The 14,821-nt window shown below is 39.6% G+C and overlaps 1 protein-coding gene across 2 annotated transcripts in view; it reads right to left on the bottom strand.

Moving 5' to 3' along the window:
* The window catches only part of LOC124409363 (homeobox protein dve-1), a 73,561-nt gene that overhangs the window by 30,297 nt on the left and 28,443 nt on the right, over window positions 1–14,821 (bottom strand). For both annotated transcript variants that reach the window (XM_046886941.1, XM_046886942.1), the window contains exon 2: window positions 9,339–9,597. In XM_046886941.1, coding sequence (XP_046742897.1) covers window positions 9,339–9,597 — 259 coding nt within the window. The remainder of the gene's footprint in view (window positions 1–9,338; window positions 9,598–14,821) is intronic.

Raw genomic sequence — 14,821 nt, forward strand, 5'->3', positions numbered from 1 at the left:
ACACTGTAATATTTCGATTCTCTATCATAATAACGAAAAAATATAGTTCTTACATCAAAAAAGAAATATATATTACTGCACATAGTATTTAAAAAGTTTCTCCTATCAAATTTTTATAGCATAAACAACAAGTAGAATCAAATCAAGCCCGCTGCACCCTGGAAAAAAAATGAAGGAAGAAACAGCTAGACAAACAAAAGAGGTGATTTTTGTCCCCGGACGATTTTCATGCGTAAACAACTAACAGGACAGCATGCCCGGCGAAACGTCCTGCAGGATTGGGTCGGGTGCATCCCCCCCCCCCCCCCCCCGGCACCGTTTCGCAGGACTCGCGGGACACGGCGTTGCGTAAGGGCTGCGTAAACCGGAGGACGAGGCGCTGCTCGCCTCCTGTTTCCCTGCTCCCGGGGGTCCTACGGAAGCCCTTATTTGGGTCACCGGGCACCTGCAGCCGGACCGTTCCCCCACGCAACGAACGCCTCGATTCACTCGCGCCTCCGTCCTGCTGCCCTTGCCTCGAAAATAAGCCGACAGCCACGGAACAAAGGATCTCATTTGCATATCTCCTGGCGTTAATCGGCCGCCGCACGAGCTCCGGCGATCGAATCACCGACGCCAGGATCTGTTCTCCTGGTACAACAGACGTCTGGTAGGCCTACAAATTTACGATCGATCAACCACCGCCCCCGCCTCGCACGCAACGTTCGAACCTCACGACCCTGGCGATATATATGTGACAGCTGACTTAAGGACAAGCGACAGTCCTTCTTTATCGACTGGGATGGCTGATTCCCATTTTTCGTTTTCGTTGATGAATATGTGAAACGAATGTGCTCAAATTTCGGTACAACAGTGCTTTGTCGTCGCGGAATTTGAGAGAATATTCAATATTTAGGTTATTCATAATTAAAGGTAGTTATCTTTTATCGCTGAGTCTGTTGATTCTTATTTTAGATTATCGTTAGTAAATATGTAAATAAATTTTTCCACGAAAAAGTCTATGTCATTTCGAAATTTGAACAGATTCTATCTGTCAGTTCGTTAATGATATAATTTGAAAAAAAAAGAATCAAAACACTTGGTGGATAAAAATGGACCATCGCATGCCCTGAAGATTGAAAAAAACGGAATTTTCCTCGTCGGATGTTAAAAATTTAGTGAGTTACAATTTTGTCAATAGAATGATCCGATTTCCAGTAGTATGTTCATTTGTGAATTTTTCTTCCATACTCAAAATTTGATTTTGCTAGAGGTAGATAATTTGCCTCAAAATGTAATAGTTAACTTAGGTGTTAACGTAACCAAACATTAAAACAAAAATCGCTGTTTGGCAATTTATGGATGACACCGAAGTAGTTAAATTCCCAAATTCTAACCACATTTTACTTTACTACTGTTAACACTAAATTTTGACGTTAAATTCTTTGCAAAAAGATGATAATTTTTAGCCTAGATCTAACTTGAAAGAAAAATTTACAAGTTTGACTAAGAAAAAAAGAAAACGGAGAAAAAGGCTTACAGGAAGATCTTTTAGAGATAATATTCAATTTCTTCCTCAGCTGACTTTTTTTGTCCCTTTGTCGATACCGATAGAATTTATTTATCTTTAAAGTTCATTTGATCCTATCTCGCAAACTGAATATATACGCCCAACTTTGTCATAGTAAAAGAGTGATTTTGCCTGTTGATTCCATTCTCAAAATAACTAAAGTTTACCTCAAAGACAACCCAAAAAAAATTTACAGTTGAGTCAGTGCATTTTTGCAACAGCATGGCCAACTTTTTTGAAACTCAAAAGTGAACGTATTTTAACGTTATGTGCGGAATGATTGGCTTCTGTGACAATTATGCCACGCCTTGATATCCTTCTCTGAATCATAAAACTGGCTGTTCCTTCCTTTTCCTACCCCTTTGTTCCCGAATGAATTTACCCTCGGGAATTTCTCAGGGACATACGCCCCTCTGAAACAGATGGTCGGAAAAGAAAGGAAGAACCTCAGAAATGAGAAAATTCATTCATTCATTCGGCTGCAAGTCCTCGTAAAAACGTCACCGAACCGAGGAAACCTGAATAGGACACGTAACGTTCGTAGAAATATTTCGGAAAAATTTTCCAAAGGCAAAAAAGGGTAGAATTTGACCCTTGCCCACCAGGAGCACAAGACGGAGTTTCACTCCCGTAGGTGCGTAGGGTCCTTGGCAAAAAGGGGATGATCGGAATCCGGCGTATCCCGGAGGATTCTTCCCGCTCCTGACGGGCTTGCGATCCTGGTCGTTCCATCCGCTGCACATCCCGAGTCTTATCCGAAGGATAAATCCTCGAAGGAAGTTATATCCGAAGTCCCCAGGACTCTTCGCGGGATCAAGGATCTCCCAAGCTCCGTTCAGGTCCTGCTTCCCTGGCCCAAACGACTACGGAAAATCCCCCGGAAGGTGCCGGAAGTGAATGATCCCGACGTCCTGAGAGGCTGAAATCAGTCGAATCCTGCAGGCGGAACTGAACCTTGTAATGCCAAGGTTGATTCGACCGCCGCCGCAAGGACCTTCACGCCAAATTCTATAACGGAGAGCAAAACCCTCGAGGGTGTCGTCGTCCTTCTGCCGATCCTGCGACGACGCTGATCCCGCGGCCTGCAGACTGTAGACCCCACGCACAATTAGCGTCTCGAGCTCGCTAATCCTCTCGACTAGTTACGGGAGTCAATTTCTATCCCGTATCGCTTGGCTTTTGGCACACGTGAATTCTCACTCAACAACGACAAGCCTTGACGACCACCTTCCATTGTCCATTCGTTTTCTAAGCTCTGTCGATCGTTTTACAAAAAAAGATCCCAACAGTTCCTTGTCGCAGACTTTTAGCCACCCTGATTCTTTCTCAAATCTTGATCGAAAATTCAAAGCCCCATATTGTTCGAGAGTAAAAACGGTGGAATTATATGACTAAATATAGTGCTGATCGATTAGATAATTATTAAAATTTATTGGAATATTAAAAATATCGGTATTATATATGTATATTATACAGACGATTTTCACGATTTTTGGTGTAACGTTTTTTCAATAGGTACTGCAGAATTATAGACGATCCAATCGTAATTTGGGAGAAACATGAATATAGTGTAAGAAAACGGTGATTGACGGTTGGATTCAAAGTGAAGATGTCGGTGTGTAAATTAAATGCTGGAATCAAATCCCGCAGAAACAGGATGCCCGTTTCCTCACCAAATCTGGGTCACGCCGGTGGACCAACGAACTACTTGTTATCAAATGGAACGCTGATTTCTGGACAGCTAACGGACGAACGATCCAAACTGAATGGATACGAAGAAAGAAACGCAACTGCTTTTAGTTTCTCAGAAAACTAATGAAATTTGCAGTTGACTTGTAAACGTTAAGGAAGCATCAGAAGCATGACTTACTCAATTTTGGTTACAATTCCAATTAGTCCGAAAAGGACTAAAGACTGATATAATAATATTTGTATTATATAACAAAATTTTGCCGATTTTACACAATTTGAAGTAAATTTCATTATTTTACGGAAAAACTTGTCTCGAATTTTTACTTCGTCAAACTGCGTGTGAAAAAATTCAAGACATTATCTCAGATATACGAGAATTTTGTTTACGTTGATTTTACAATGACAATAGAACATGAATTATGAACTCTCAATTCGAATTACGATGTCAATTTTTTCAATTTTTTTTCACACTACCATTCATAATAAAAAAATCAGTAAACGATCCCCATAATGAATATTCATAGAGGTGAGAAGCATCCCATCAATGAACCGAACGAAAACACGCGCACGTCTCTAAAACATCAGTAATGGTTCAAACCTCGAATTTGCATCAATTAAAAACATTGAGCTGTTAAATTCCACACGTATATATAAATTAGAAACATCGCGATATTTTCAACACCGTGTACAATTAATGATCACATATCCACTACGTAACCAAACGAAATTACTCCCTAATGTATAAACAATTTTCGATATTTCCACCATCGTCGTTCGACTCCTGGCATTTCTAACTTTGTGTACAGCTTTGAAAAGAAGAAAAAAGAAAAAGAAAAACGCAAGTATTGCGTAGGTCGTGAGGATTCAAAATTTCGAAAAACGATACCATATATTCCCATATAAGTTCAGACGGACTGAAAACCGGCAAATGACGAATCATTGTCAAAACAATGAAATCTCTTGGGAAGAAGAAGAAAAAAGAAGTGTATACTAGATGAACCTCGCAACCAATTACCCATACACATACATACCCTTCCGCATCATCCTGTACGTCTGAATCATAAGGGGGTCGGGGGGGGAGGTGGTGTGGTCCAGCGATCTCAAAGATCGACGTTTTCCGAACCGTGTATATCATGGCTACATATATAATACCTAACATATACATATATAGCTATATCGTACCGGTGCCCGTCTACCTCGAAAACCGGGGTGAGATCTAGGGCTTACCGGGATGAGCCGCTTAGCCTCTAAACCTTGTGTGCGCTGCCACGCTGGTCCTGGTGCCTCTTTGTGAGTGTGCTGCACCCCTCCCCCCCCCCCCCCCCCCCGCCCCTCCCGCACCACTCTACTCTCGCAAACGCCGAGATACACGGTCAGACTGGCCAGCCTCCGCGGATTATCCGATCTCCGTACTCGTGGGATTATCTCGACGAGGCACGAGAGCGAACGGAGAGAGAGGGGGAGAGAAAAAGAGAGAGAGAGAGAGGACGAATCCACCGATGCGGCGCGGCGTAGAGCCTTCCTTCCTCACACTCGCGCCCCGTGTATGGGATTTTAAGGGTGGTAGGATTTGGGGGGGTGAGAGGTCGGGAGGGGGTGCGCGTGTGTGCGTCGGGTCGTCGTCATAGGTGCGTTACACACCGGGAAACGGTGCTGTGTATAGCAGACGGATTAATCCGGGATTATTGCCGACGTGTGCGGGGAGCCTTCGCGCTCAAATCCAACGCACACAACGTAGATAATCCTAACCCCGCCGGCTCTCTCTCGCCCGGCTAACGCCGTGCCACCCCTTCGGTGTTCGTGTGTGCGTTTTCAGGCCGAGCAATGTTGGGTCTCTGACTACCTGTGTGTGCAACGTAACCTGGCATAACCTAACGTAATACGCGGCAACGCGTTTCTCTGCGTCCACCGTGCGTACAGGCTTTATAGGTATAATAATACTTATGGGGAATTCCGAATGCGATTTCAAATCATTTGTAACGATAATCATTTCTAATTCCATTTTAATTTTAGTGTACGTGGTATATTGGGGTTCTACTCGCAAATACGAAGAGTTGTATTTATTTGTTTATTCATTTATTTATTTTTGTTTTGGTTTCTTCGTGACGTCACTCGTTGTTTCGGAGTTAATGTTGGACTTTTGGAACTTTTAAAAGTACGATAATAATTACTTAAAATACTACGCAAAGTTGTAGAAATTTTCAGACGTTGCAGACTTAGGTGGTTGGTTTGTTGACTTCATTAATTGAAGTTTCGAAGTTTTGGAATTACTTTGATTTACCTTGTTATGAATCCCGAAACATATGGAATAGAAAATTCTACATTAAATCGCAAGGTTTTTGATTGAGACCATGTCAGAACAGGTTCTGTTTATTTCTGAAAGTATTAAGTGATTTTGTCTGGAACTTTGTGTAATGCTGAATTTTCAAAAATTCTAAAATAAATCTCAAAAAATTCAGAACATAAAAATGAGTCCTAAATAAGGTAATGAATAATTCATAGCTTTCAAGCAAATAAAGATAGTTGCAACTTACTGCAATGTTAAAAAAAAAAAAATTTGCCATTTTGCGTAGAAGTTTCCGTGAAAAATTACGGATTTTTAAAAGTATCTTGAAAATTCAAACTTTAACGGATTCCAACTTCGGAACAGTGAGTGATATCAAGAAACAAATAAATACGGTCGTTTATATCTGATTATATCATGAAATCGGAAATGGAGACCATCCGACGCTATGGCAACCGCGTGGAATTCCCCATATAATATATATGGCAACATGCGATACACTCGACGCTCGAAAAATTCCTCAAATAAATCTTTCTAAAAGCCCTTTTCAATCGGCCTGTCGATGTATACATTACAGATGCTTTGTTCCTACGAAAGACTTTTTTCTTAATTAGAATTTCTAAGCTATTTCGTACGAATTTTCTGCTTGCCATGAAAGTAATGGACGGATTCGAGTTTGGGGAAATTTTTTTCAAACATAGTTCCCAATAATTAAGTCCATCGGTTTTTGCAATCCTGAAGTATCTGTCCAAAAATATGACTCGACCCACACTCACTTTACTTCCGGTCGACGCTTTGCTATATCCGTCTCCGTTCGCCCTGTTGAAGAATGAAAGTGTACGTCAGGAATGTATCGATTCTATCATCCCAGCTTTTGTTCCAGACTGTGCGGCCAGATTGATAGTTAGGGTAGGTTGAGGCTTAAAGTTTCGACACGAAAAACACAGCCGAGACCGGATTTTGATTCGACGGAAGAATGTTTTCCAAAGATTCGGGATATATCTCACAGTTAGCAGGTAAAGTGCAAACAGACGATATATACGAGGAGTCAGCGCGAATGGTGGTGAGCGCAGGTAAAAGTCAAACAGCTAGACGAATTTTTCCTGTTTGAAGATCTCTCGTAACGCAGGACGAGTCGTCCCTAACTCGGGGTTCCTAATAATCCCTTAGGATTCCCTAAATAGCTTAAAACCGCTTTCACACGCCCCTGCAGTCCGCGCCACTAGACAGTCTGTGTACAAATTGAATATCCGTTGCACCGAGTTAATCATCCGTGAAAGTTACAGCCCGTTTCAAACACACATTTATTCTTGACAAATGTGCACAGCACGAAGGGTCGGAGAAGATTCAAACCCCTCAGTTTAATTCCATTAGACAACGTATATGCAGCTATAAAAACAAACTAATTCATCGCTGGATCTTTCTTTCTTCTCATTAAAACTGCGATAAACAGAAGGTATAAAAAGTGCCTTGAAATTCGGACTAAATGTCTGCCGAGCTCTCAAAGGATGATCGGACAAATTAGCAACCCTTAGTTTTCGAAGTCACGAAACGGCGGCTAAAATTACACGGAGGGTGATTTCCGATGGCTTAGCAAGTTTCCAGCGAGCATCGCGCCAACAACGTTTGTGTGCATTGGCATTCCTGCCCTGAACGAAGACACCGACTGACAATGAGGGCAGAATCCGTTTCCAAACCCCCAAAAATCCGAGAGAGCGTCTCTCCCCTGCAGATCCTTCGGTCCACGATCAGGACTCGTCCCTCCTCCGAAGGACCCGCGAGGACGAGTCGCGATACGTTAAACGTGGATCTGTGAACGGTGGTGGTGATCGACGTGCGTGTGACCCGGACTCCTGGTGTGTGTCTGCATCCGAGCAGCCGGGACTCGGGATGTATTCTAACCCCCGGGAACTAATCCGGATTAAATCCAAATCCGTGCCGTACGGCGACCTGCTGCAAACGTGTGTATCACAACCGCCTCTGTATTGCTGGTAAGTGACCCCAAGGTGGAAGGACCCGAATTTCAACTCGTTACCCGACGATCAGTTTTTGTACCTCGCCGTGTTTTTCAGATCCTGCAGACTGGAATGATGGAAGAAATCTTCCACCACGATACTCGAGGACCAAGTAAGTTTCAGGTTGAAATCAAGGGAACATTTACTCGAGGATGTCACAAGCTTAACAGTTAAGGAAATCAAATCGTGAATCAAAGGAAATTAGATGACTGAAATATGGTGCGAAATAAAAAATAATTTGAAAATTATTGAAAATCACTGGAAATTACATGGTGAAGAAATCCTGTGGCAATTGTTGTAAGTCCACCTACGTTACACACTAAATTGTTTCAAATCGTTTGAATTCCATTGATTTCTATTTTGTCACGTGTTTTCATTGATTTACAGTTCACCATGTGATTTCCCCATCCATTGCCCATGATCTGCCAAAGTCTTAGGTGATATCTATTGATTGATTTAAATTTTTGATTATCCTATCCAATCCAGAAATCATAAAAAATTAAAGGTAAAACTGTAAACCCATGAACCTCGCGTAGTTCACTAGAAATCAACGAGAATCGTGTGATCAAATATAAATCGATGTTAATGAATTATAATCATCCGTATGATTTTCAAGTGAACAACCCCTCGGTTGAGATTATTTTTTTTTTATATTCCGTAAATCATATTCCAGAGAGACTGACGAAAATCGTTACTCGCTCAGCCTGTGGTTAAGTCAATGCACATTGTGGTTTGGAAGTCACGAAATATGCGTGGAATGTTCTCAGCGTGTGGTCCAAATCCATTCAAGTTTGGAAGTGGCAGCACTTATGAACGGTTGCGACTAAATACTGCTGCTGGCACTGAACAAGTATTACATACCTACATATATACAATTATTCGAGAATGTTAAGGTTTACTTTTGATGTATCACCGACGGAACTTGCAGATCATCAGAGTATGTATGTGGTTTTTTCCTGGTACTTGCAGGCATGCCGATCTCAGGACGACGGATAAATTTTTTTAATTTTTTTATTCAACCTTACGAACTTGCGTCACGGATGCAAAAAGAAAAAACCTGCTACACCAGAGCAACAGTATCAAACTGTAAGAAGAATTTCATTATGCAAATGGTATACAGCACAAGGGGTTGACGAGATAATGGTACTTTGTCGAAAAGACGTTGCAGTCTCCTCCTCTCTCCTCGATCTGAGAAACCCCCAGAGGTGAAAATTTTGTGTGAAAATCATGTACGCGGTGCAAAATTGCTTCAAATTAATACAATTCAGAATTTATAATACAGGAAGTGTTGTTTTCTCACTCTGAATCTATTACATTCACTTGAGAAACGGTTTACTTAATGATCTAAATACGGACATCTGCATGATGACTTTGTTCGTTCCAGCAGTCGAACGAGTCTTCTCGAATAAATTCTCTGCGTCTTGCATAAATTGATACGTGATATTTATTGCGTTGAAATTTTGACGTTTTGAAAAATAATATATCACACGAATCTGCATAATTGTATACAAGTCAACGGATCGGATTCAGATACCTAAATGCCTATTTCCATCTCGATCATAAGTCGATATCACTATATGACCCTGTGAAACAAAGAACTTCTATCTGTTCTCATCTTGTAAATTCATGATTTCTGTTGAATCCAATTACCCAAAAAATATCTCAAATTTGAGAATTTATACATTCAAGGAACACGATCTTTGAAATAAATGGCAATAATCAGATAAGCAAACATCAATTAAACCTCGTTCGATAATTCCAAGTTTATCGACAATAATAATAATCATCTTCGACTTACCGGTAGCGCTTTTGCTGAGATCGAAACCTTCCTGTTTCGGACTGGCGTTGACTTCCGGTTTGGGATGCTGGCTGTGGGCCGAGAACGGAGTCTGCGGCGTGCTCAGGGGCGTTTGGGACTGGTGAGCAATCGAGGGCTGCGGTGTGTTGTGTGGCTGGGACTGATGGGACTGATGGGACTGCGGGCTCTTCGGCAGTGACGAAACGCTGCAGGGTCTCGACGGAGGCGAAGCTTTGTGCGTCAACGCTAACGCCTGGCTCTAGAACAAGAAGAACCAGATGAAAAATAATAAGTGTAAGTGTGTACACAGATACACAGAAACACAGAGAGACGCTCATTAACGCGAAGGAAAGAGAGATCAAAATTGCACACGTGCAGTAAATAATTCCTGTGCAGTGCGATACAATGTATAAAATTATATCCCACAGCTCAGCGATCATGGCAAGAAGAGAGGAAAGAAAGAAAGAGGAAAAATAAAAATAAAAATCAACCCTCCCGAAATGTGCACGACGTCGATAATTCCATAGAAATGTAAATGTATTTAATGACGACTGACAGGTTCTCAAGCTGAAATTGGCCCCGCTGATTTCGCTCTCGTGCACAATGCATACAATGTAGATATAGCATCGTACAGAGTATGCGTGTTACGTATCGTGTGGAAACACTTATGGTTCCTTGGCGGTGAAACCGATCATTTGGAACACGCCATATTCTACTCGAGTTTGTACTTGAGAGGAAAAAAAGAATTATATATGTATATATGTATGTGTATGTGGGTATATAATATATTTACGGTATAAAATAAGGAGAATACAAATGAAAACGATGGTTGCAGGTTAACAAAACCGGTAAGGCGGGAGGGTCTCTCGTGATACTTTTCTCACCCCTACATGCACTCGACATTGAACTCGAGGAAACCGCAAGAACGCTCATGAGAAAAGATCTAAAGTCGGTTGTACAGGTACCTAATTGTATGTAGATGTAAGAATTTCTGCAACGCGAAATACGCACTACTTATACATACTTGTTATTACAATGTTACAGTATGTTAATTGAGAGTTGAGAACGTTTGAACTCAATTCGAAACGGTCGAATATAGCGATGTAAGAATAAAAGAAACCTGTGATATTCGTGATTTGTTAATTTATACTTTTCCTTTTTCTTATATATTCACTAGTTTTAAAAATTTCTTAAAAATCCAGTAAGATTTGTGTTTTATTTAAATAATAAATATCTTGATTATCCCGTTGTTAATTATAACATAAACAAATGACTATAGTTAACTGTTATATCTACATTCATCTCAACAAAGGATTTGATTAGGATGAAAAATTCACTTATTTGAATGTGAAGCACATTCTTTGAAAAATAATTCTTTTTTTTACGAAGAAAGCAGATATTTTGCACTCCGGGAAGTCAAACACAACTTGGATCTAGTCTAACAATAAAACCCATTTGCTCTTTGGATCGAATGTTTTTCCTCAGATTATGTATAATATCAGATTTTTTCGATTCTCTTTCACCAGAAATTTCGCGATTCATTTGACGAGTTGACAGAAAATACCGAGGAAAATTTCCTGCGGGCATAATGAATTTTCATAGGATAAAGAGACCGCGTATTCCGATGGAAATCGATTCAAGATATAGATTTCTGAATTCTTTATCTAACTCGCATCGCGGACATCGAGTCGTATCGAATAACAGATTCATAGCCGGAGGGAGCGAAGCTTAAGTAACACTGTTTTGTACCGTTCTTATTATGGTATAAATCCAGCTAAATTTCTTAACCCTGGTTAATGAGTCGCTCATTAATAACTCGCGCTTGTACAGCGATAAGTACGGCGGCATAGTTCACTGTTATTTTGGATTTGACGCCAGTTTAACGTTATCACGCATCTGTATATAGTTATGATTTTCCTCAACGCCGAACGCTAATCCGATTTCTCAACATGGCACTTACAAACAAGATTGTCTCATTGTCTCAAATTTTAATCTGTGGAATTTCCAGCTCTAGAATATAAATACAATAAACTGTTTGTATTAATAACTATATACATTATCATCAGTAAACTATGTCAAAACTGAAAAAAATAGTTAAAAATAGTAGAATCGAAAACTAAGTGATCTCCAATTTATTTTTCAAATTGCAATAGAGAAATTTTACTGCACTATAAAACTATAGAAAACTAAATGTGTAGAAAAAATTTCGTACACAGATACTTTTGCTGGTGTATACATTATATACGAAATTTATGGATTCTTTTATGATGAATTTTAGCTTTATATCCGTAATAGAAAATTGTGAATCGTGATTATCAAGAAAGGTGAGCGATTCCCATAACATCGAAATAGAAATTCGTCCAAGCAAAATTGTTTAAGGCAACTTGTTGCCGAAAAGATTTGCCCCTTGCATTATTGAATAGTCTTCAAATCATTTGGCCCAATCAGGGAGTAGCAGCAAAAATTAAATGGCGGTTAGAATTTTATAGCGAGGATCAAAGAATCAATCACGACAGGAGTAAAATAATTTTCACGTAACACATATAATATAAGTTTAAAAAAAATCTTCAAAAGACATGTATTTTATATTACAATCATTACTGTTAAATTTCAACGTAATAAAATTGAAAAATTTTGTATAATTGTTCAGTTTCACGGAATCGTCATATCATAGAGGATGAGAATTAAATATGCAGAGATGACAACGAGAGGAGAGAAGAATATCGCGGCTTTCCTCCGACTCGCTCGTCTCTCGGTGTCCGAATCGCTCGATGATCTAATAGTCACTTGTCAGCATCTACGATGAAATCTGAACACGTGCTCAATTCAGTATTGTCACGGTGTTGCTAAGGCATAGATTTATGTAGTATGAGTTAACTTTAACACTAACGGCTAAGCCGTCCGCGGTGTTAACAGGGGTCAACTAGCCCCAGAATGCGACAATCTTCCATCCACAGAAGTGCGAATGCATCTTCTGAATGAATTTCGTCTCTGATTGAGCGAAAAAGAGAGAGAGAGAGAAAAAAAATGGTTATCATTGGTAAAAAATGGAAAGAATTTTTGAAAAATTTTTACTTCTGTAAAAAATATACTAAAACTATAATAATAATCACCAATCGCATCGCATTATTTTCTAACTCGAGAAATATTTAAAACAATTGTTGTAACGACATCCAATTGTTACTAGAATTTTCTAGCAACTAAATAACGAATGAAATCTTCTTCAGCACTGCCGAAACTTTAAAAAAGCTCAATTCGTTCTCTCTCTCTCTCAATATTGGGAAACGCGTATGATAGGAGAATCTGATTTTTGTCCTTCGCCGTTCAATTCGCGACTGTCACTCTTTATTCTTTGAATAATATATTCTATTGCCGCAATTGTAACGAGAAAGTACAGAAGCACTCGCCAACTTGCGTTGTCAAGTTATATCCAATTTCAATATCGCACCAAGATTTTTATCCACTTCGTTATACATATATACAATATACAATATACATATATATACAAGCAACTTTTTTGCGTCTATCGATTTTAGAGACCAACAATGCACTTGACGCCGACGACCTTTCGCCAATTGGCCAAAATCTGAATGAATACGTACCTACTCTATGTAATACGACAAGATAGTCGCCGCACGATTTATACAAATAACCAACAGTACTACCATCGAATCTCAACAAAATTTTTTTGGACATTTTCTCCACAATTACTTTCCTTTGGTGATTTTTCTTACGCCCGGAATAATAACGATCGAAAAAAGATATAATATTTATTAAAAAATATTTCATATTTCATCTATATATAATTCTTATCACGTATATTATCAACAACAATATTCGCTATGAAGTGGCATAATGCCGGAAAGTTTTCCTATACTCGATATATTTTTATCAGAAATAAATTAATGTCGCTGGTGTAATTTGAATTTTTTAAACGGGACGCACATCTTTGCCATTGATAACGCAAATCTCAGTATTCGTCGATTACTTTGTCGCGGTAATTTCATCATCGTTTTACAAATATTTTACGTTTTTCGCCGTTGTTTTCTTCATTTTCCGTGGTCAAAACTCGGAATCAACAAAATAATATCGATGATTTGTTTGAAATTGGGATAAGAAACCAAGTTTGAAATACAAATGTGACTTAAAAATTTTCAAATCGCATCAAGTACCTTGGAATTCAAATATATTTTCAGCGGAACTATTTCACTGTCAAATAATCATAATTCAATTTAAACAAATGATTCCAACTTACAAGTCAACATCTTAGCTTCTAAATGCAAGACTTTATCTTTTAGTAGAGGTTTTTTGACGAAAATATTCAATTCATTCGCGTTGCGATTTGAGGATTTTTCGCAAGTGTACAAACTCCGGAACATTTTTAGAAAAGAACATAGAATCTCAGGAAATTTTTATCAATCGTTGGCTCGTTACGAGGTACCGAGGTAAATTTCTAGTTATCGATACTACAAAGTTATTATCATCACCGGAAAATCTATAGTTATATAACGACAATTGGTAGTTGCTAGTTGAAAATTTTCTTGTGATTCGAACAATGTTCAAGTTGTTATTGTAACGCTAACCATTTTACTATAATTTTCTGCTTCTGGATCCAAAGTGGATACGAAGCTGTACAATATGGCGTCATAACTGGATTAAAACCTGATCGGTTAACCTAAAATATACAAACATGAAGAGATAATAATACAGAAAACTTTTTGCAAGTGATTCGACTTTTGCTTAGATACGTTGAGTTAATACCAAGTGAAAATTGACTTTTATAAGTGCGTTATATCTTCCTGCCACCAGACGGCATATGATAATATATTAAATCTGCTGAAATATAATAATACTTCGTCTGCCAATAGTAAGTATAAGAAACTGAATGCCTTCCCTACACTGGGAAATGGAATATACATGAACAGAGATTTCAGGACCGATTGTAGATAAAAAATGAAAATCTCGAGGTTGGCCTCTACGATTTTGAAAAATGTCCAAACGTCTATCGTGCGTAGATCGGCGATCCGCGAATCTGTCGGATCACGAAGAGCAGTGAAAGGTGGTATTTTTTCGCTTGTCATGACTGTACCAACCGGGAGAGTGCGAGCTACTGTTTCGGGAGCTGCTCGAAGGTATGCACGGGCAAAAAACACGTCCAACCGCTGAAGACCCACTCATTGCACGGGTGCAGAGAGGCGGGGAGGGAGAAGAGACGGCGGCAGCCCGGAGAGCAGTCAGGAGATGGTTAATCCAGCGAGAGCGACGAGGACCGAGATTCAAGTAAGACGGGGCAACAGGTGGAGATGGGATGGGGTTGCCGGCTTATCCCGTCTCTCGCTTCGGAAAATCCCGCGGGTCTCTCGTGCGACAGGATAGAAAGACTGGCTGCGCGAACCAATTCAACCCCGAAGGAAGGGAGATTCGCTTTGAAATATCGATTCAAAGCAATAATTACAAGAAAATGTATAGAATAGTGAGACATA

The sequence above is a fragment of the Diprion similis genome, chromosome 8, assembly GCF_021155765.1.
Source record: "Diprion similis isolate iyDipSimi1 chromosome 8, iyDipSimi1.1, whole genome shotgun sequence".
Classification (NCBI taxonomy): Eukaryota; Metazoa; Arthropoda; class Insecta; order Hymenoptera; family Diprionidae; genus Diprion; species Diprion similis.